General features: G+C 40.1%; 1 protein-coding gene across 1 annotated transcript; it reads right to left on the bottom strand.

Moving 5' to 3' along the window:
* Nucleotides 1-21,569: 21,569 nt before the first annotated feature.
* Nucleotides 21,570-22,652, bottom strand: B3GALT1 (beta-1,3-galactosyltransferase 1; the record flags this gene model as incomplete). The annotated part of the gene is made up of 1 exon (XM_082484154.1): nt 21,570-22,652. The coding sequence occupies one exon, from the start codon at nt 22,650-22,652 to the stop codon at nt 21,672-21,674; it is 981 nt and encodes a 326-aa protein (XP_082340280.1). The 3' UTR covers nt 21,570-21,671.
* Between the last annotated feature and the right edge of the window lie 1,592 nt (nt 22,653-24,244).

Below are 24,244 nucleotides of genomic sequence, written 5' to 3'. Positions count from 1 at the left end.
GAGTGATACTATTTTACCTGTACTTGTGGTTGATAATACTGCCTCTGTTCTGTTATATTTAGAAATTAACATAAATATAAAAGTTAAGAATTATTAGCCAAACTTGAATTCTAGTTTTAAAACTGTGAATTTTATTTTTCATATATTTATGCATTACACATCCTAGTAATAAGAAAATGATTTGACTTGATTATGTGCTATTTGCAGTTAATCTCCCATTATTTAAAAAAGTTTCAGGTATATGTTTGAAGTATTTGGTAACTTCTAGGGTTGTTTTTTTTAATTAATTAGGCATTAGAAAGCTTTTGTTGGTTGTGTGTTTAAAAACCAGTCCACAAACTGATTGTCAAGGGAGTGGGAGGTGCCTTGCAGACATTAATGTTTTAAGAATGTGCCTGAGGCTGCTTAAATAAATAATATCCATTCTCTAGAAGTACCATACATATGGTACAATATATATAAATATATGTAAGTTATCTAAGCAAGGAGAGGATATACAGTTGCAAAGGTATTAGAGTGTTTTGACTATGCTTTATTGGGGAGATTATGAGCTAGAACTACTTTGAACTGTTGTCGTTAAGGTAGATTGCTTACTGTATCCATCTCTGATTCCACTTACCCTTAATGATAGAAACCGGTTTCATACAGGTGATTAAAAACTTGAAGAATGGAACTGAAGCTTTACTTGAAGTTCTGCAAAATACAAAGGTGGAGTGAAAATAATAGGGCTTTGTGCAATGATCAAGTAAAACTGTTACAAAGAAAACACTTCTGACCCAAATAGTCTTATGCTTAACCTGTGACATAGATGTTATGGAGCTAACGAACCTTAGAAAGACTTTCAAATCTGGAGATGTGTTTCTCAGAGGTTACAATTTAAACTACTTCCTAGCTAATCCTAGATAAACGGCAGCTCTTTAATGTACTGAAAACGGCAAATATATATTATTAAGAGAAGTTATTTATAATGCCTTGTCATAATCGTTGAGGTGTTCTAGAGCCATTTGTGTACGACTCAGTGTAATCCCATCCCATCCTACTGTTTACATGATGATTACTCCAAGATGACTGCAAAGGTTAAAAAAATAAAAATAAAAGTGTATTGCACAGACAGATTTGTATTTTGAATTTCCATGCTCTGTGTGTATTTTTATGGCTGTCTGGCAGGGTGATGTTACAAATGTCTGCTGCTCTTGTCTAGTTTATGAGCAGCACCTGCACAAGGGACCCAGTTCCTTGTGGTGGGGAGGAGAAGGGGAGAAAACACCGCTTGCTTGCTCACAGGAGAGGGTTGCTCTTGACCTCTTGCATTGCAGTACTTTGCATAAGCCATTTTTAAGATTCCTGAGGTGTTTGTACTTCAAGAAATCGGTTATTCGGGGCAGGACCTGTGTGCCTGTGGGATGCTGGTTGGTGTGGGCAAGAGGGCGAGCAGGGCCCAGGGCAGGGCCAGGGCTGACACCTGCTGCCCCTGGCCCAGGTGTGGGGCTGGTGGCCACAGCTGAGGCTCGTTGGGGCCATTTGGGCCTTCCCCATGTGACTGGTGCCCTCAGGCCCATGAGTGCGGTAGTCCCACCCCTGGGATGGGTGTTGGTGGTGCGGCAGGGGCCAGTGGCTGCACTGGTGGCTGGAAGGGTGGGCCTGCAGCCAGCTGAGGGCAGTGAACAAAAATGGTAAGTGTGCCATTCCTCAGTGACAAAAATGGTGTGTCTTTCCATAGCTTTGGGGTGTCTTTGCAGGTGTGGGTGTGGCTTTGTTGATAATCTGATTGGTATCTCTTCCACATCAATGGTGTCTTTCTGCAGTGCCTTCTAATCTGCTGTTTATCTCTTGCCTTGCTTTGGTTAGTGCTTGGCCTCCGTCACCTTCTGCATGCTTTGCTCCGGGCTCCCTGGCACCAGCCAGAGGAGGAACCAGGCAGAGGACTTGCTGCAGCCACCAGCGCAGCCTGGTGAAGGCTGCACCTCCAAGCACCCACCGATCTGCGGCTGGGAGCCTCCGCCTCAGCTGTGCTGGGGAGGACAGAGGGAGTGCAGTGTGTCTGATCTGGGGGGCAGGCTGCGATTTGGCAGCTAGTTATTCATTATCAACCTTTGTGTTGGAGTAAGAGTAAATTAAAAGATACCTTCAGTGTGCATCTACCAGGGGAACTGCAACGCTGGGATGGGGTGGCTACTAGAGAAGGACCTGAAGGAGTTAAGCCCAGAGCATTGCTGTTAGAATATTTTGTTATGTACGTTAATGTATGCTGCTCAAAATGTTGCACCAGTAACAGCTGCAAAGTAGTTAGCTGGTTAGCTTTCTTTTTCAGGCAAAGAAATGAACGTTCAGGGAAGCTTGTTGTTTTCACAGATCTATAAAAGAAGTGGGAATATATAATTGGATTAAAATCATGTTCCACTCACTATACGCCTCCCCAAAGGCTGGGGAAAAGGTGTTGGGGTATGAGTAGCAACTGTCAGAAGTGCTCATCTGCTGTACTGGTTGGGGCTGCAGGAGGTATCTAAATAAAGAAGAATGTAATACTTGAAGCAGTCAGCAGTATTGTACCAAGATAAAGCTGTAACAGTTGTTGCTCACTTGCAGTCTGATGCAGAAACATGCCAATGCTTCACTGAGCTTCCTTGGTTCGGGGAGAGCAAATCCATGTGGCAGCGTTATTTATCGCAGCTATGTTGGTTCTTTAAATTATTTTTTTTTTGCTGCTGCTGCTAAGGTATTGTGAATAAATACAATGTGAGCAAAATGAGTTCAGAAGGCCAATGACCTGAAAGAAAAGGTAGTTAAACCTTTAGTGTCCGTTAAAATGAAGTAGTTTATTCTTGCAGCTACATACAGATGAAAAAAAAAAAAAAGGTAAAAATATACAGTAGGTTGTATTAGAAAGTAGTGTGCAAGTGATGATAAATTAGAAATAGACACCAAGCGTAACAGGAATTTGCTTCCTGAATACTATATTCACATCCTCTGTTGAATAACAAGGAAAAAAGAAAACCAGCAACTATTCACTTACTCATGTTTACATGGAAAGCATTTAGGAGATGGGTATGGTTCTCATATGTATGATGTGACTTGCCCCACAACAGTTGTGCTGCTCCTGTTAGAAAGGTGTTGCTGGACAACACCTTGGGCCTGTTGCTGGCTGGGACACCTGGCTGCGTTTGAAGGAAGAGGTCTAATTAACAAGATAAAGCTGGAACAGGTGAGCTACCATATAGCTGTCTCTGAGGCCAGGAAAATAGGGCTTAATTAGATGGTTCTAAAAATATAATCATCTGAAGCAATGATTATATGCCAGTGCTTGCAGCTGGGCACTTGAGGCTCTGTGGGCTGATGAATGTCAATGTCCATGGAGCCTGCCCTGCCAGCGTGTTCTGCTTTAGAATGCTCAAAGTAGCTCTGTGCAGCGGACTGACATGGAAGACCGTTGATGAAACACAGTTCTGTCATTTATTATTTTCAGAGTGTTAAAAAGTATATATATAAGCATAGAATTTAGCTCAGCACGGAACCAGGTCTGGAGAATTAACGTATTTGTGCATGCTGGAGAGGAGGGACATTTCCAGCCTTTTTTCTCCTGGGACTCCAGCGCGGGCTTCGGGCCAGGAAAGCTTCCTCCAGCTCCGGCAACATATGCTTTTCGCGTCAAGAGAACAGGAGCGCGTGTCTCTTTCCTCTGACAAGTGCTGACCTCAGATATTCCCACCGACACAGAGTTGCATTCTAACTGCCATACAGCTAGCTAGTTGGGATAAATATTTTTGCTTTCTAGGAATACTATCTTATGTGCTACCACAATTTCCTCTATAGACCTCCCTGCCCCAGAGCGCGCTTCTGCTGTGTGCATGGAGGTGAAAGGGGGGGCAGGGAAATAAGCCAGGAAACATTGAATTTTCTCTCCCCCGCATTCTCTCCTGAGTTAAAGATGAATGTGTACCTTTTCTGCCAGCTTGGTATAATTTAAAATCTCCAATCTGGGGGCTTCCAGAGCAGTCCTATAAAATCTGTTTGTGGGGCTCCCCTTCAGAATGTTTTTAAACACTGTTATTTCTCTGAGAGGGAATGCTGTGTGCAGCTTGTAAATGGTGTGCCTCCCCCTCGTGCTTTTCTTAATCAGAGATTTGTTTTCCTTTTCACCACCTACCTCTGCATAATGATGTTGGATGGTGAGATTGGCCTGTGCCTGAAATCAATTAGCTCTGATGATGAATCTGACACAGACCTAAAACACTGCTAATTGAGTGCAGCGAAAATGCTGATTTTTGGTTAGCAGGGAGCAGAGGATGCTCCTCCCCCCCAGTGTTTTTTCAAAGCAGGAAAAAAAAAATATGAGACCTTGTTGATAACGCATAGCAGTTGGTACACTTTTTTTCTCTGGATCAATTGTGATATAATTTTATTCAGTGAATTGCTGTCGACTTTCCCACTGCATCAAGTGGGCAGCCTTTCCACCCTCTTGCAATGTACTCATGCATGTGCGTGCACTAAGAATGCTAATTACTTTAAAATGAGAAGTTGGAAAAGCAGCAGGAGCCTACGTATTCGAGTTCCCTGTGCATGTGCTCTGCTAATAAGTGGACGGAGCAGCTGGATTTACTCAAACCATGAAAACTCCAACCAAGTCTGTTTTACATGTGTTTTATTACACAGTGGCCCAACTGATGAAATATCCAGGCATATTACTTGAGCATTGTGACATTTAGGTATTCATTTCCCCTCAATGACTAGGAGTAACATTACAGTGCACATAAAAATGTGGTTTTATAGCTGCTTTATGATTATTAGATTGATGCTCGTCAAGCTGCTTGCACAGTCATGGTAATCTGAGATGTCGAACCAAACTTGGTAGTTGTGAAGTTGTCTGCTTCTAATCACATTCGGGATATGGGCAGTGATGGATCAATGAGCAATTACAGGGACTTGGAAGAGTGTATGGTAAAAAGGAGAAGTATTTAATTTTCACTGCATAAACCAATAGGGAGGCAATCTTGTCCTTCTCAGGACATGAATATTTTGCCATCTAGTTTTCAAATGTGAATTTGAAAGGCTATGCTTGTTTATTGTCTCAGTAGGGTGTAGAAGATCACTTATGCAAGTGGATGCGTTTGTATAGAGGAACAGCTATGAGAAATAGAATTGGAGTAGATGGAAAATACATGCCTCTCTTTTTTTTTTATTTTTTATTTATTTTTTCCACATAGAATTAATGAAAACCAGCTATCTTTTTTTTTTTTTTCCTGGAAAAAACTAAGTGTTTTTTTGGTTCTTTTTCATCTATGTAATAATTCCAATTCATTAAGGAAAGGTGCTGCTTATGCATAGGAATGCTGGGGTGGTTTTGTTCTGGCAAATGAGCATCTTTTGCTAACGCCCTGCATTGTGCTTGTAGTCTCTTATTGACCAAGAAAGAACGAAATGCTAAATTAAAGAACGAAGTATAAAATGAAACGGTTAGCGAACACAAGCTTGTTCAGAACCAGGGAGGTGTGGATGGCAACGTCCCTCTTCTCCCAAGCTTCCCTGTGATTTAATCAGTCCTGTTGGGCAGTGCTCCCTTCCTGCCCTTCTGGTGGGGCGCAGTTCCCGAGCGCTAGCGCAGCAGGGCATCGTGGCATGAAGTTAGCGGTGCTCTATTCTGATTCAAAAAGTGCCTTCTTAAAGCTAAACTTTCTATCCCTCTTTTTGCAATAGAGATAAAGGGCTTTGTACTTAGACCAAGAAAGACATTTGATGGTTTTCTAGTTTTCTTTGTTTGCAGAGTTTTTAGCATAAGCTGAAAGCTGAATCTTTCTGACAGTGCAAGATGTGCAATTTGTGAAATTAAATAAAATTCCTGCCTTTTTTTTTTTTTCGGCTCTGTGGAAAGGTTTTTGTGGTTGTGGCTTTTGTGAAGTAAGTGTTCGCGTTGAGGAAAAACGTAATAGATATGTGATTGGCATTGTTAAACCTGGAACTATTCCCAGCATCCTCAGAGAATCAAATGAGAATCCTGTTGAATTCAGGATCTTTTTTGTTTTTTTTCTTGTTAGAGCACCTCTGATTAAAACAAACTTTTAACTTCGCTGGAGCATTTGCTCTATATTATGAGAAATAGGAAGAGGGTGGAGAAAAACACCTTAAATTAGAACAGAGAATCCAGAGGGAAGGACCATTATTGAAATCTCGGCCCCATGAATTAATAATACTTTACAATAGCTTCAGTGGGACTAAAATTTCACTCCCTATCTGTGTTGATTATGAGCTCCTCGATTTACTCCTGGGGCTATAAAATGGAAAAGGATCCAATCGTGATTAAAGAGTAGGTGTGATTTGAATGGAAGGTGATTACTAAAATCTCCCTGAAGTCTTCCACCCTGCTTGTGCTGCAAGCTTTTCCTATTTATAATAGCATAGCAGAGCCATCCGGGCAGAAAATGACACCAGAGAGAAAGAGTTTTCTGATTGTTTCTGATTAGGTTCAGTGCTAACCTTGTAAATCTGTCTGTCAGATGGGGCACAGTCAAGTCATCCGTAAACCTGATGCTTCGCAAAAGATGCAAAGGGTGAGGAAACTCCTGCACTTGTATGTTGCTTGATACTTTTGTGGTGTTTTTTTCCCCTCCTCCAGATGGATTTTCACAAAGATTATCTAGACTCTTGGATGAGAGCTACGGAGCTACAATTTAGCATTATGTAAATTACTATACTTATTTAAAACTGCTTTGTGTTTGTGGATTTGTGTGTATTGTATAACAGTGCTTCCTCATTGGATTTATAAGGCCAACAAGGGTCTGAATCCCTGAGGTCTGTCCTGTTTGAAGCATAGCATAGCTTGGATCGGTCTGCAGAAATCAAAGCGGGGCTGTGTTTAAGCAAATGAGCGAGTGTTACTTTTCCCTCCCTTTTTTATTGTTATCGTCATATTCCGTTGCCAGCATAGTCAAACAGGGTCTTTTTCATAGGCAAAGATTTTAATTTTTAATGAAGTAAATGCAGATAATGTCTTATAGTAAGGCAAAATGTATTTAAATCCAAAGACCGCTGGGGCTGTTACATTTGCATATGCCTTATAATTTGTTATAGGCAACATAAGAGTTTATGCTAAGAGTAACAGTACTGAAGTAAATTCAATATTCTTCCCCTCTTCTGGTATAAGCCAAAGGCCTAAAAATACCTTTTGGAAGAGTACTCCCGTGACCTTGTGGAAAATCAAATTGACGTCAGTTTAAATTGAAGACAGCTGTTGGATGCAAAAAAATTACAACAAAGTGAATTAAACATTCGGTTTCAGTCCAGGAGAGTAAACAGATTTGTTTTCCAATTTATGGTGTGTTAGATGTATGCTTTCAGTGTTACAGAAAAGTGACAGTGTTTTACTTGCTGTGAAATTGGCATCCTGATACTGGAACATGCAGATAATATATTCTCAAATTCAGTTGAGGCAAGAAGTGTTCTTTAGCCTAAGATAAAATTTTGACTGGTTAATAATTGCAAAAGGCCTGTTTTGTTGCATACGCCAGGTATCTGTGGGACTACCATTTATCAAATATACCTTTTTATGTATTTATTTATGCTAATTACTGCCAAGGCAATGCATAGAAAAAATGATTTATATTGTAATATTTTGTAACTCTGTATGTCCCCGTATATTTATCTTTCTTAGGTTTTTTTTTTTCCGTCTATGCTGAACTGTCATCATCATTTGTGTTCACCTGGAAGTAAACTTGTATTAACCAAATATTATGTTAACTTATATTAACTTGTGTTCACCAGAAAAATCTCATCTAAAACAGAGGCTCCAAATACTATTAGAAGTCAGCATGGTTTTGAAGAAGCTTTACAGAGAATCAGCTTAGGATCGTGCTGCGATCCTTGAAAATGTGAAGCAGCTGTAACCCAGTTAGCTGGTTGGGATATGGACAGAGCCACACCGAGGTCTCCCGGACTGGGGAGCTGGGTGCTGCCAAGGGCTGGGGATGGCCCCACGCTTCTCCTGCACTCAGCTCACGCTGCTGGAGCTGGAATTGTGCTGGTCCCTGGGCTGGCTCTGGCTCATTCCCCCTAGGTGCCACTGGAAGAACCAAGAAACTTTCACAAAAATAGTCCATGAAAACGAATTTTTTCTTTCCAAGTTGTTTTTTTTATTTTTTACTTTTTTTAAAAACCATACTGGACGTTGGGAAGTGATGCTTCCCCTGCCCTGTTGTGTTTGGGAAGCAGTGCACTTTGCGGATTCCCCTTCCAAGGCAGCGCACAGGCCACAGCCCTCGGGCAGTGCAGTGCCTGGGAGTCATCACAGAGGGGGGTGCGTAAAAGCCACGGACTAAGGGAGCAGGCAGTGACGTGAGAAACAGTTCTCCTGCTGTGACGCATTGTCCTTGTGCCTGGAAACGTCTTTTCCTATGGAGACTAGGTCAGTATTTGGTCACTGCAGAGCACAGAGGGGGCAAGCCTGTGTGTATGTGGAGTGCCAGCAGGATGAATGCGTGTGGACCTCCAGAACATTGCCCGTACGTAGTCTCAGTGCTCAGTCTCTGCTCATTATTTATACCTGTCAAAGAGAAGAGGAGAAAATTCTGTGGAGCAGGGTGGTGAGGGCAGCATTGCCCGTAGATACAGGGTATTTTGTTGTATTGTAGTGTATTTGTAGGTTGTAAGCGCCTGAAAGAAAGTACCTCAGCTCTGGTTCTTTTGCCCTCCACCAGCACAAATCTCTTGTAAATTCAGTTATTTTCACTTGGTGGTTTTAGTGCTCGCTTTGTGCTGAGCTACACGACTATAAAAAATTCAGGATGAGGACAGAGTTCCTGATAAAGTATTTAATCCCTCCTGGAGGTGTACACACGCTTTTGTGCTGCTTTTCTTTGTTTATATGCTGCCCTTGCTTCTTGTCTAGAAAGTACATGGTAGCAATTTCTTAAACAAACAAAACTCCGCTATTTCACATACCAATTTAATTTTACTAGTGGTACTTGATTTTTTTCAAAAATTGCATCGATAACTGTTCAGATCTCCAAAGTATTTATTTTTCATTCCCAATTTATATACACGCACATGTGTAAATTTATATAAAACAGTTGTGAACTTCACAGTTCACAAAACAATTTATTTTCCTTTCCCTCTGTTCTGAAATCTTATTTTTCACAAGAGGATTTATCTCTTCGGGTGGGTCCCAGCACTTAACTTGGTGTTCCACCTCCCTCCTCCTCCTCCCTCCCCTTTGCCCTTTCTGTGGACAACTTGCTGTCTAACGCGATCTCTGGGACCCACAGAAGTAGCGTTGTGGTTCCTGTGGAGGTGTGTGCTGTCTGTGCGGACTATCTTCAGAAATTATATCTGGTCGTGCTTGGGAACCGCCCCTTCCAGGAAACCGTTTCTGCTCAGACCTCCCCGCAGCTTTCTGTGATTTAGTTCCTGACAGTCAGCGCTGGAGACCGAGATGCAGCCACACTAACTGTTGAGCAATTTCTAAGTGTTCTGTAATACAACTCCCCTGTGTTTGATTTACTCCGGCACCCATATGTGGTTTTTAAAAGCTACCACGATAATTGCGAACAAAACCAAACCATAGCTTTGATGTCTGTGTGGTTACGTGTAACGTGGGGGGAAAAATCCAAACCAGTTTTGTAGCTGGTACTTCAGGTATATACCTGACTGGTCCTTTCTTACAATATTGAGCTCTTGGTATGTACATACCATGTTTTTCTTTCATTGTCATGTGGGAACTTGTATTTTTCTTACTAGTCCTGGGTTCTGTTTGTATGGCAACACAAATTAATCTAATGGAGCATTACTAATGCTTGACAAAATAAATCTGTGTACTTAAACAATTTGTTACTACTTTTAAAGGTGTTTGGGGGGAAAAAAAAAAAAAACAACCCAAAACCATTTCAACTGCTCACGTGCTCATATCTCAATGAGAACCCTTTAAAAGCTTCTGTTGGAGATAAATATGCGTGCATGTTAACACTAGCTAATACGTAATACATAACAAACAGTGAAAATTAAGGCTTCTACTGCTTATCTAACTAAGATGATAATCCTTGTCTTAGTCACAAAAGAAATCTTTTATCTGTGAAAATAATTTTTATAATTAAAGGCAATATTACTGCCTTCTGGACAGGATTTCAAAGATTATCTGTTCCTGTAGAACTGAACTATATTGCTGTCTGAATTTATGGTAAGTTAATATAAAGAAATATTATTTATATATCATGTCCTCTTAGTGCAGGTGCTGGCAAATTTAGGAACAAGGATATAAATACACTTACTTTCCAAGATACAAAATGGTACCTGTGTAAATTCCTTTGTAAGTGTCAGGCAGGTGAAGCTAAGTGCTTGGTGTATACCATTTAAGCTTATATTACCAACTTCTTTCTGGTCTAGATATTCTTTCAAACCAGCGTGGAAGAAATCTTTCCAGAAAAAAAAAAAAATACGTTGAAGTAAGTTTTAGTAATTTTACCTATTTGTGACATTCTATGTTGAGGAAATGGAACATGTGGTTTATAGTTAAATTAAGTCTATGCTGTAATTTAAATTTGATATATCAAATATCTGGTTTTGGCTTAAAAGCGCTGTTGGCACTGAATTTATTGGAAGGCATGTTAGAATGAGTAGTGGGAAGAAGACGGAGTGCATGCTACTCCCCTTGGAAAGGCTGCTTTTCACCAGAGTGTGGGTACCGATACAATTAAAAGTGCAGTTTTACAAATACATACTTGAAGAACTGTTAAGATAAATCTATTGGCGATTGTCTGATGTGTTCCGGGCAGCTGCTAGTCCCACAGATGATGTCAGATGATGTTGCCTCACCCGTTGTGAATTACTGCTAAAAGCAAATGCATGTCTTGGCATACAGCAAACTGAGAATAAACTTGCAGATCAGACACAGTGGTGTACGTGAAATTTCAGAACACGTATGTTTTTCTAAAGCTTTGTTATTATCTGGCATGTGCTTCAAAGATATGAGTAGCTTTGTCACCTGTAGTGTATCACTTCCACTAAAATTTCTGCAGCTCCCAATTTCTTTGCGTGCGGTCCCTACACATAAGGTTCCCTTGTTCCTTCTCCTGCACAGAGTTTCTTCACCTATGGGTAGTAATGTTGTTTTTGCTTTCTTTCATAGAACGGTTTGGGTTTGAAGGGACCTTTAAAAGGTCGTTTAGTCCAACCCCTGCAATGAGCAGAGGCATGGAATCCTAGAATAGTTTGGGTTGGAAGAGACCTGTAAAGGTCATCTAGTTCAACCCCCATATTCGACTGGATCAGGTTTTCTTGCTCTCAAACAGTAGCATGATTAGTAACAGTACAACCTGGGAAAGGACAGTCCTGTGTGCTCTAATATCTCCTTGTGAGCTGTCATCCATCCTCACAGCACGTGTCAAAGAAAAACAAAACGTTTCTCATTTCATTTCTGTATTTCATGTGCGTGTTGCCAGCCAGTGTGCACATGCAAGTACAACATTCCAGGTGCAATTTTTCCTGTTTTTCTTTTAAAATGCTTGCATTACATTAAGGGGGGTTTTTCCTTAAACAAAATCAAAATGCAGCCTTACTGAAATTGTAATGCATTAAAAAATAATAAGCTGTTGGGTACTCTCGAAATGAAGGGCATGGGAGAGAATGAAATATGATTGATGATCAGAGCTGGAAAGGGAAAACATGGGCAGGTGGCAGTATTAACACTGACAATCCACACGGTTTTTAGTTTACTTACTGATGTGGCTGTCCCAGCATTCAAATGAAATGTAATATACTCCTCTGAAGTGGCATTTCTCTTGGGTTTAGTAGAAGATAAAAGCGCAAGCTTGTTTTCAATGACATTTCCAGCACAGTAATTTCAAATCCATAAAAAAATTTAAAGCATTTCATCATTTAAAATGTCCAGGAAATAGATGATCAATCGCAAATGAGAGAGCTTTATCTGCTAAGAGTTCACTCTTACTGTCTAGACATCCTAAAATGTAATGTTTGGGGGCACCGTGATTTATTCTCCAAGGTAAAACGTGCTGTTCCCCAGTGGAAGCTTTGTGCCAGCTGTAACCAAGGATCCTGCAAGGTTTCTGCCTGGTTATGCTAGAAAGCACCCAAACCTGAGGCTGGTACGAGTCTTCAGGATGTAGGATCTCAATGGCTCGGGATATGCTTCATTTGTGTCCTTTAGCAGCCATGCTATCACGACAGCCCTTTCTCTTAGAAGTGGGAAGGACCTGCCGGCCTCATCAGCCAGAAAGGACCTTCCTTGCTAATCTCTGCTTTCCTAATATTGCAGCCGGGGAGTCGAATAACCATTCTTGCTCTGCAGGTTTTGTTTGGTTATCTAATTGTACTTCTTTGTGGGTTATAGCGGGTGAGACATTTTTCTATTTAGACTTATTATTGGATGCATTGTTCTTGTTTGTCGTTTATTTTCATAGAGTTGGCATTTCTTGGGCATGAAGGCTTTTGTTACAGGGTATCCCTGGAGTTCAAGACAAGAAGCAACATCTTGAATGACGTAGAGGTCTAGATATTTCATAGGCTAATACATGTTCAGATTAACCTGGGGACTGTCTTCCATGTGACTCACATTTTAGGAAATGACTTTGCCCTAAACAAGGACAACAGTAGTAATCCCGCACTGGCTACTGCCGTTCCACAATTAACTAGTGATCTGTGGGGGAAGAGTAAGAGTAATCAGTTTACATTTACTTAGTATGATCATTCTTCTAAGCGTATGGATGGATATATCGTCTACATGTTATTCCTGACATTCACCTATCTCTGAGGTGCAAATATACAGCAGTATCTGTCATGATAGGCACATTTTTGTCTGGTGTGAATGGTGGGGTTTTTTGACCTTGTTTCCATATTGATAAAACAAATAGCCAGTAACAAAACAAACCGGTATTTGACAAATACTGGCTTGCAAGGCTCATTTTATTTTCCTAGAGATACTACATGTTCAAAACCCCTTTTAAAGGAATCTGTGAACCATTGTGTAATTTATTGCACCTCATTAACACAAGCCAATACTTTTACAAGTAATTAAATCAGTTTAAAAATGTTGCACAACTCACCCATCTGTTTGAAGTAACAGCTAAATTGTGGTATAATACAAATTAAAATGTATACTTCCATAACCTGTACTTCTAAGTATATGCCAGAACTTGCATTGTGTGCATGTATGTTCCTCTATTAAAAAATGTAATTTTAATTACATGCTGTATATATTCTTTATTCTAGTCCATTAGTTTTATCCCCCTGTGTAGAAACGCTGAATCCAAGTAACAAGGCAATAAATAATACTGGCTTTTAATGACCAATTAAAGCAGCCTATCATCAACCTTGGCATCAGCTGGGTTTGTAATTCCAAGTACAGATATGCTGCAATTGGTTAGAGTAAAATGGTGCTTGGCAAGTACCGAGACAGCCTCATCAGAGGCTTCATTTTACCACTCCCCAGAGGCAGCAACACAACCAAAACTTGATAAAACTGGACGCTAAATAAGTAGTTCCAAAGTGATGGCAAACATAACACAAAGCCTCAGTGCACCTCGATGATTTTATCCTGAATGATCTGGACCTTTTTGTGGCCTGAGGGGAAATCGTGTTCTATATAAAGAAAGTTCATTAACTGGGTACTTTTAAAATTAGCATGGGTATGTTGGCACCTGCCATGTTGATAGCTACTCTAGTCCTGTACACTTGCTGTCTGTTCCAGGTGCTAGTAAAAGTTAATTTTCTGCTTTAAATGTGATAATATAAGACGTGCTGTCCTGTGTGGTGAAACTAATCCAATAACTCAGTCATTGATAACTCAAAAACAGGGACAGAGAAAAGTACTGCTGTGTTCAGACTTCATGCAAATGCACTTGTAATCGATTCAGTGCCAGATGTCTGAGTACTAGAAAGATACGAGGAAAGTGGAAGTAACATAGGGGGCAGAAGCAGATAAAAAGATTAAAACATCGAAACTGTGGAATAAGGTATACTTGATTAAATGGAAGTTAAAATAAAATGTGTAAAAATGCTGTTTTCGAGGTTATGTGAGGAAAGGTAAAAGGAATAAGGAAAAAAAAATGTAAAGAAAGTCTCTGCAATGATCTCTTGAGGCAGATGAAAGATGATGGACCTGTTTTTTCTACATACCTGAAACTAGACCAGGCAATACCAAAGAAAAGGTGCTTGAAGGAACTACTTCAACGGCTACTTGTCCTCTGAAACTCACTGAATTCACTTTGCCAGGCATTGGATAGTGTAGCACTGTAAACCCTTCAGGTAGGGACCATCTCTTTATAAAAGTCTGTTCTGGGTTTTTTTTTTGTGGCTGGCTAGGATGGGCACATTAGATGTGGGAGGATGCTCTGCTCTGTAAAAACACATTAAGAAAATGGAATGAGTGCTGGAAACAACAGGGAAATGTACCAGATCGAAGCGGATTAAAAGTACAGAAGAATGGAGTGCAGCTAAAGAGATTATTGTAAATCAAGCAAAAAGCTGAAGTGGGGAAGAGAGAGAGAGAAGTACGTTGTGGAAATTCAAGGTGTCCATCCTACCTTATGGTGACCGGTTTAAGTTGGGGTTGGCAAACCACCTGCAAGTCTCAGTTTTGTATGAAACTAATAATGGAGAGAAGTAAACAGTCCTGCAAGGAGAAGAAGGAATAGTAGGAAAGCAGACAGGTGACAGCTTTCCAGGGCTAGCTAGCAGAAGGAGGAGACAGGGAAGAGGAATGTGTTGATGGCTAAGATACAGCTGAAAGACCTGCTGATGACTGGAGTTTGTGTGAGAAGGGGCAGCTGTGGTGACAGCGAGGGCATCCGAGTGTGGAAGGGGAGCTCTTTGGGTGATGGAACCACACTAAATAAAGAGTGAGCTGAGCATGGGAAAAGGGGAGGAGGTTCAGTGTTGCTTTAAGGTAAGAGACTAGAGCCAGAAGTGTTCCACACCAAAAAGCTTTGAGTGCAGTGATTGGTCTGATGAATGAAGGAGATGAACTGCAGGGACCCCAGCAAGTCCTGATACCAACTCGAAAAGACCATCTATACTTGTCTTATTATCAAGGGGGAAGAAAATGGTCCTAAATTAGGTTGCTGGGATTCTTCCAGATGAATGAAGTTTAGGAAAGGCATCATCGTATGACTATTTTTTCTCCAATGCAATGACTGCAAAAATAAAAACTGTATGGGGAAGGAAAAAGGAGTGATCGCAAGAAGTAGGTATGGCCCTGTGGGGCTCTCGCTCTCACCAGTGGCATTTGTTAGTGCTGCCAAACAGGCTTTTTATGAGCAGAACATAACATGTTAGTGAACTGGCAGAGAGCCAGGTGATGGGTAACTTGGCTCAGAGTCCTCTCCTGTCAAGAGTTAGTATTATACACCTGCTTTCATTGCACAGCTTACAAACCTGTAGGTCTCATGTTCTACTTTGTCTTCATAAGGAGTAGGCTTAATGGGAAATTGGAGAGATTGCTACTTACTTTGTCTTCGTGCTTGCATTTAATAAGTTTTGGGTTCTGGTGAGTGAAGTACTGCCTGCAAAACGGTGTTCTTCCCCGGAAACCTTGAAGATATCCCAGTTGCCTTCACTATGAGTAGGAGTAAGACCCAAGTTGGACAGAGAGAATGAAATTCAGCCCTTTGTAAACAGGCATAGATCCCATTGAAATTGATGGGGCTTGTGACTTGAGTCAAATCTGATTTGCCTCACACAGCTCAATCCAAATGCAGTCTGCAGTATGGCAGATAATGGAGACCACTGATTTACTTCATTGCCCCTTAATATGTATGATGATAAGATCTGATAGATAACTGTTGAAACTTTTTGCAATAGAAGATCATTAAAATCCCTCCTCAGAAATAAACTTGAACAAATAATAAAGAATTTTAGAATGTTTTGAAATGTTTTATCCATTTCTGCTCTCGCTTTGGCACTGCTTTTTTTTTTTTTTTTTGAGATGCTCCTGTAAATGTCTTATGCTAAGCAAGGATCAGTGCATGATCTGAGAATGATGCACTGAGATCAGTGGCTGGTGTATCAAGACGGATGAGTCCAGGTGCTGGTTGTAATGTATCTCACTTACATGGCTGCTATCTTTATTGCCAAAAGAGGATGGATGTCATGCTAAATAATTTTGTAATCTGGGCCTGCTAGCACTTCCCTAATGATAGTGTAGGGGGCTCTCTGCTTCCCTCCTTGCTTTTGCTGCCATACTAAGGTGCCTCGAGTGGTCTGCTTTCTCTTTGGGGAAACAGGTCATGCTAGCAAATAGGCCAGAGAAGGGAACTCCTAAAGGAAAAAAGGGACATAGGGATTGGAATTGTTCTTGATAGTCTTGACTTAGCTGCAGATATGGTAGGCGTTACCCAGCACACCTCAAGTTTGGGATATTTGCTTCCCCCAAATAAAAGTTGTCTGCATTACAAAACCATTGCACGTAACTGCACAGCTTGATATGTAAAACCGCCTTTGCAGAATAAATGCTCAAGAATAAATCTTGTTTGACGAATAAATCGCCTCTTGCTCTCCTTAGCTCTTTCAGGTGAGGCAGAGATACAATGTAGAGTCAGCTAATGTGCAGACCTAGCAGAAAAATGGATCTTTTTCCTGCATTAGTCATGTCATCAGAGGAGATACTTGAGACAACTCTATTACAGGTGCAGTTGAATCAATAAAGTGTATTAATTTATTTTTTTCCCCCAGATGACTCCTCTTGCATTTTATAAATTCCTATTTTTAACAAGAGAAAAGTAAGCAGGTGTTATTCAGTACGATGTTTCATGTCAGACAATCTCCTTTTCTGGCACGCTGCTGCTTGAATAGGCCACCTTCAGCAGTTTTAAGAAGGTTTTTTTTATATATTGTTTTCACTTAGGGCAGTGCACATTTCTTTGGAAATCTATGACAATCAATTAAGTAAATGAGAAAATAGAATGCTTGTAATTAAGATAATCAAGCTACATGAAATCTACCCTACTAGTGCTAATATCTGTATATCTCCAAGCTGTATATTAATTAAACACCATGTGAGTGTTGCAATTAGACTTAGGCTGCAGTGGTGAAAACGGGAGAAAAATGATTGGAGGGGTTTTTACTGTATGTGAAACAGTTCTTTTAAAGCATCTTGTTATGATTTGTAAGGTTGCTGCAGACACTCCTGGGATGCCTGGGGACCCTGTAGCAGTCTTCAGCTGCTTCTGAAACAGATGACCCAAAGAAAATAGACTTTAGTTTGCAAAAGCTATATTTCTTCTCAGGGGTGCGTGTTATTTTCCCCTCAATTTCATGAATGAGTTTGGGTTACTGAGCTCTGAAACCAGTAGTCAAAGAGGTTAGATATTCTGTTCTACATGGGGAACTGCAAAGGGGAGAATGGAGAGAGAGGAATTATCCCTCTAAAAGAAGGGACTCTGTCCTGCTTTTATGTACTTTTGTTTGTGTCGCCCAGGCCTTCCTACTGGACAAAGCATCACCTTAACTTATTTGTATTGGGAGACAAACACTACTTGAGACTGGCTGAATAATCTGGGTGTGTTCGGATTGTGCTGCTTCATTTATTTCCTGGTGCTTTGGGGGGGCTTGTGGAAGCAAAAGGCTCTGTCAGGGTTAGTGTGGGAGGGAGGAGGAGCCCTTCCCTCCATATGGGTACCCTCATGGTGGTCACACAGCAGCTTCAGAGTGAGTTTATTGTGGTTTTATGAGATGTGGGTTTGGGGATATTTGTGCTTTCTTTTTTTCTCCTGTGTGTAGCTTTTGATGGCTGCGAGCATACGCATTAAAGTACTGTGGAGGTAGTGGAAGAATCATGTTGCAGGGCCAAACTTTGGTCTCGTTAGCTGGGGATGCCAAAGCAGCCGAACAGGGCAAAGCAGATGATGAACCCATCCGCCAATGTGCCAGATATTGCCATGGCTATTTTAAGATTAAGTCTTTGGAGTCAAATGAAGTAGTACACCTGATCAGCGTGGACATCAGCTTGATGAAGTTGTTGCACAAATAATGAATAAAAGTAATATTTTTGTTGTGTTTATTTTTTCCAATTATTCTTTAAAAATCTCATTTTACAGCACAATGTTCTTTCTTATGACAAATGAGCCTATTCACCGGTATTGTGTTTTCAGATAATACTGTTTAGGTTTCTAGAAAGAAGTGAAAAAGAAAACTGTACAGGACGCCTTCAGTTTTTCATTTGACTTTGTTCTTAATTTTTTTTTATTATTTGACATTGATACAAAAAAATAGTATCTTGATTAGCAGCTTTGCTGGCAATCCCACAAAACTGTAAATAATACTTTAATCTAAAAGAATGCACTTCTACAGACACTATAGATAAAACAATATATACAATTTAGACAAATAAATACATAAGTACAGCCAGTCATATATAATGATACAGCTAAAGTTCGGTTACTGTTGACAAGCTTTTCTAGTTAATTACACTCTTCATTTACAAATTGCCATTGCCATCTACGTTATAAAGACAAAAAAAATCCCAATAAAGAATCAAAATTGGTACTTAACATTATTATTAGGAAAGACAGAAAATGAACCTTGAGGCTTCTGTTTAAATACTCTCATGGTTTTAGCAAAAAAAAAATGCTTTTATGAAAAACTCCTCCTAAAGAGAGGCATTTTCCCACCCCCACCCCCAGCTTCTTTGCTCAATGTGCTTTGTTCATGTATGTTTTGGAATCAAAATGTCACACATCTGGAGTGACTAGAAGCCAGCACGTCTTAACCAAGTTGTCATTTGTCCCCTGCCTAGTGAAACAAAATGACCTTTAAGTAACATAAATATTTCTTTTGGTTAAAGGAAGCCCAATGCAAACACTTGTTTGTTAACCATGCCCCATGTGGCACAAATACTACTGGGTGGAAGGGACAGCAAGCTGTCCCCGGGAGTAGATATATTGCTCCCTTTCTAGCTCCAGGTTGCAATACTGCAATTTCTGAGCAAAGAGAAAATAATAAATCTGTTACCTAAGTGTAACAAGCTAGTGAAATCTAGTATCAGAAAATTAATAGAAGTACAAAATTAGGCTTTCGTTGTGTTCTTTTAAATTCACTAGACAATAAAAGAAAAAAAAAATCTTGTACATTCAAAAGTTAGGGCACACATGCTTAAGGCTCTTGAAACACTGGACAAATATAATGCCTAACTCAGCTCCATGCATAACGGAATACTACATAGCAAGCGGACTCTACATATATATACAGCTGAATACAGAAGAAAATGCCTTAGAAATATGTACATCAATTCCAAGATGAACATTTACATTTCTGTTGAAGATCTATCCATTTATAAATGGCAGGAAATATATTTTTGGGGATACTATTTTCAAGGTGTACCTTCCAATCATTAATGCAGTCTACTTGTACTAGGAGAAATTCAAGGCTACCATGCTACTCGAGCCCTGAGGTATCTGGATTGGGAGCCCTGCTGTCCTCTTGGTTACTAACCAAAGGCCACAGAATTGTCAGCAGGAGAAGTAAGGCCACCAAATCCATTCAGCTGCGGATTCAGAAACCCCAGATTGCTGCACAGTACAGAGGGATAGCAGAAGTGATTGTAGCCTGTGGGTTGAAATTATTAGAAACTCTGTTCCTGGTAGGATGGTATCCGTGCTGTCCAATTTACCCAAGGGCTGGGGATGAATTCCACCCCGGTTTCCCTTTCTAAACCTCATATTCTGGGGCTTGGGTAAAGAAAGCGGAACTTCACCCAGTCAGTGGGTGTGTGTATAATAGAGTCATTTATGCAATTAGTTGGACCTTGTTTAGCTAGAGTTCCGAGTTTGACAGGAAGCAAGAGCAACTTTTACAAGGACTAGGTCAACTAGGGAAGGATAAATCTTAATTACAATGCAAGAGATTCACTATTTTTATATAAAATTACCGATTTTCTTTTATGAAGGATGCACAAGCTCCTGTTGATTAACAGTAACTCCCGGGCTATCTGTTGCGTAGCTTCACCTTCAGATCTGAAACAGATCTGTTTGAGATACTTACTGCTTGTGGCTTGAAGGCCAGGTACGCTTTACCTTATTTACAAGTAGTTTCTTTCAAAACGATAGTGCTGCTTCTGTGAACAAGACTAACAACTTGTCATGAAACTACAAACCTTTTGGGGTAGCATCTTCATTTCTCTGTTACTGTTGTAAAGTGCTATGTACACCTATGGCAAAATCAGGACAGAGTTTTCCTTTAAATTCTTATTCAGTTAATTTCTGACAACTTTATAGACATCCTGAAAAACGTACAGACTTAACAGTTTTTCATACGTTACACACAATGCCAGCTGAAATGAATGAGACTTTTGTGCGTGCTGTGGATGAGGTGAGTAATCTACAGTTAATAGATATTTGGTGAGGTTTGTGTCTTTATAACTTGCCTGTGAATTTTTCATTCCAAGTTATTTGCTGATCAATGTCATATTTTAGCTGTTTGTTAGAAGGTGGTGCTGAATAGAGAGGGCTTGAATTTATTGAAGAATTTTCCAAAAATAATTTTCAGAACATTTCATTAACATTCCAAACACATAAGCACGTTATGACACCTGAATAAAACCTTGTGTATTTGATTTCTGTTGCGTGCTCTGGGAATCTCTTGAGCGGGACCTCAGACCCCATCATTGGCTCTATGATGAGTAACCTGGGAGTTGCAGATTTGTAACAAAGGCTTGAATTTATTTTTCTTTAATAGGTGATTCTTAAAAGCCCTCTATAGACCTTACCCTTAAAAAGCTGCTTTTGTGCTACGTTTTTTTTAGGTAAATAGTGTACGGACTGATGTTAAAGAAATATGCTGTTTACCGACACTTTTATCGTTCAATACAATTAAATATTGCTATGCAAGACATTTAATGGAGAGATCCACTGATACTAATAAGAAACATTGCACTTGCTTTGAGATCAAATGTTAACAGATATTCATACTTTTATCATGTGTTTTTAAGATAGTTTTTCATACATCTCTCATGTCTTATTTCACCTACAGATTCTACTTCATTTTAAAATTGTGTTAGACCTTTTAGGGCTACTTGAGCCAGTGGAAAGAAATGGGGTATCTTCTGAAATAATTTAAAGGAATACCATTTGGTGGATAAAAATATACTTCGGTGTGTGGGTTTATTTCTAAGGCCTATAAGACTTTGATGTTCTTACCTGCCTAAATTCTGCTATTATACGGTCAGTAAGCTGTTTGGGAATTGCACACATTGTACTATAAAATATATACGTCAAGATAGGCGTGTAAGGTCAGTGCAAATGTATACTGCTTAATTTATTAACAAAGCTCTAAATAGAGATGGTTGTAGGGTGTCAAAAAAGGAACAAAATTGTATTTGTAATTCTTCATTTCTTAGGGCCTGAGTCTTATCTCAGAGGCTGGGGCATGAACTGTTAAGCAGCTCATGATAGTTTATTACTGTCCTTTACATACAGATGCAGGAGCTGATGTGTGTGATAGAGGATAATATACAAAATCTGAGATTTGACTCTGGATCCTTTCAGTTGGTGTAATGTCCTTATGAAAAGAGCCTGAAGTCTGTAAACCGGTAGTCAAAATGAGAATGAAAAATCAGTCATTAAAAATCCTCTCACAGTTAATATCCCACAGTTTAACCTGTAAATCAGCAGATCACTTTGTCAAAAGATAACCAGGCTAAATCAATTTTTTAAAAAAAAAAGGTATTTACATCTGTAAAAATCTTAACATCTAAGATGTTTCTTGCTGGACATGTCATTCCAAATTCTGTGCATTTCTTCTGGTGTTATCTGGTGGACGGTGATCACCCTGCGGTACCTGCACAAGCTGTAGGCCATTTTCCAGTGATTGAAGCCACTGTTTTGGAAGGGGTGAATGCCCAGCTTCCGAAGACAGAGTCCAACGTACACGTCTTCAAGATGAAGAAGTCTGGTGTGAAGGGAGGTTTTGTAAATCAGTTCCGCTACGTCAGCTGAAAATATGTAGCCAGTGCCTGAACAGAAGGGTGGATAATTGCTGTCAGGATACAAATCTCTTGGCATGTACCACTTACTGCGAACATCTCGTATTGGTCCTCCATTTATAACGTAACCTGTGAAGTACCTTCTCCTTGGCTTGGTGTTAGGTTTGAGCAGCTTATAAATAAGATTATCCATATTTACAAAAATGTCACTGTCTGTCTTCATAACGTACTTTGCTTTTGAACAAAACGTTGCGACCCACCTCATCCCCATCAATGTTTTCAGAGTGAGGTTATGATACGAGTCAATAAAATCCTCCACAATGATGTCATGGAAAATTTGGCTTTCTTGCTCTACCATTTGATTTAACACAGGATCTGTGTTTTTTCCAAGAAGAAATAGTGTGGCGATTTTAATTCCTTTAAAGTTGTTTTCGTCTCCCCACGTTTCTCGGATGGCTTGCCTTGCATCAAACTCTTTGTGAGTTGTGCTGATAAGAATGACCAAGAAAGGGACACTCTTCTCACATTTGTCGGGTTCATTGATAAGAAAGTCAAAGGAATGTGGATTTATAGGTCGAGTTCTTATGTTGCCAAAGGAAACGTTTTTTCTGGCTATGGAAATGCTACTGAGCTGTCTGTGGCCAGTGTAGGAAGAAGTAGGACGAGTTATACTCAAGTACCAAAGAGCGCTTGCCCAACAAACTACTGTCAAAACGTATAAGCATGAGACCTTTGAAGCCATTGTTCCTCTAGCTCTTCTATTCCATGTGATGAATAAATAGCCTTCGTACCATGAGTGCACCTATGTCCCAGAGAGGCAGCATATTATTAATGAAATTTGAAAGTTCGATTTAGAGAAAAACCTCTGTAATCATTCATGGATCTCGAGTAGGAGCTATTAACCCTGATGATACTCAGCTTTTCTTCTTTTACTACCAGCGGCTTCCATTTCTTGGAATTTCCTGTTATTTCTGAAAAATATGAAGAAAAATTTTCCGTTGCTAGGAACGTAGCCTAGGGCAAGAAAAATGAGCTTAAATATGACTGGCCATTAACAAGCTAAGTGTCTTAATGCATTTCTCAGATACCCTTTTTTTTCCTTATGAGGTACCACAGTGTAAGACAGCGTACTGGAACATAGCAGTATAACTGAAGTAATGCTTTTATGATTGATAGTTTCTCATAGATTATAATATATAGAAAAAGTTAAGCATGCATAGCATGTTGTCTATTTAGGTAATTTTAAGGGTACACAAAAATAATTTTCTCATTTCTTTTTTTTTCTTGCTTCCTAGCATTTTTTTCTGGACAATCTTTCAGAATATGCCATGGAACATTTTAAAATTATTTAAATAATGAAAAATAATGTACTTTATCTTAGGATTAATAGCATCAGTGGCAACTATGCACAGGAATACCTACAAATCCCTTTTGGTCTAAATGTTGTTAATGTCTGTCTCTCTAACAAGAGCATGCTTTGGTGGAAATCAGACAGAAAGGTACCGGAGGGAGAGATACGTATGTTGTCTTACCCATGTAAAGATCGGTGCCCGAGTAGACTCCAGAAAAGTCTAGAAATAAATGAACACAGTTCGGTTATTCTTGGTGGCTTCCTTCTTTACTTCTCACCAGCAAACATCATTTTTATACCACGTAAGATAAATCACGAGGGAAGCCTATTAACAGTGTCACTTCGCTGGCCTGCCTGCAGAGCGCTTGCCTACCCGACCAGGCTCCCTGCCCTGGCAGCCCTTCCCCACGGCTGCGCCACTCCTGCCTCTGGCACCGGGGAGCTTTGAGGATTCCTTGGATCCAGGGAATGGGCCAGCCCGGAGGCTTGCTTTGCTCTTAGCATGTTTCCTGGGAACCAGTTGTATTTATCATCATTTCATCAAAATGAGACAAGCTGCATTAAGCCTGCTGGATCGGTGCCGACTCCTCCAAGGCACACCGGTAGCAGGAGAGCGCCTGTAGGCTCCATGTCCCGGGGTTTTACCACTGCATTGCTTCAGAGCTAAAAGACAGCAGAAGCATGCAACAGGTGAGCTTTACACGAGAGCTTTTGAAATATTTAATATTTACTTTGGAGAGAACAAAACATCTGTGGATTCAGATAAAAAGATAGAAGCCCTGTCTTAGAAATGTCCTTTCTGTTTCCACACCGCTTTGACACGTTGCCTGGATCACATCAAAATGCTTTTTAAGGAGGATTTTTTAAAGTGCCTTCCCCCCACTGGGTACGTATGGTCTCTTTTTCCTTTCTCCGAAAGCAGATGAGAGCGTGGCGCCGTGGCAGGGTCTCCTGTCGGTGATCTGTTGCTTGGGGTTTGTGCA

The sequence above is a fragment of the Vanellus vanellus genome (assembly GCF_965231255.1).
Source record: "Vanellus vanellus genome assembly, chromosome: 5".
NCBI lineage: Eukaryota > Metazoa > Chordata > Aves > Charadriiformes > Charadriidae > Vanellus > Vanellus vanellus.
Note: the sequence above shows the minus strand (reverse complement) of the source record. Positions and strands in the feature narration are given on the sequence as shown.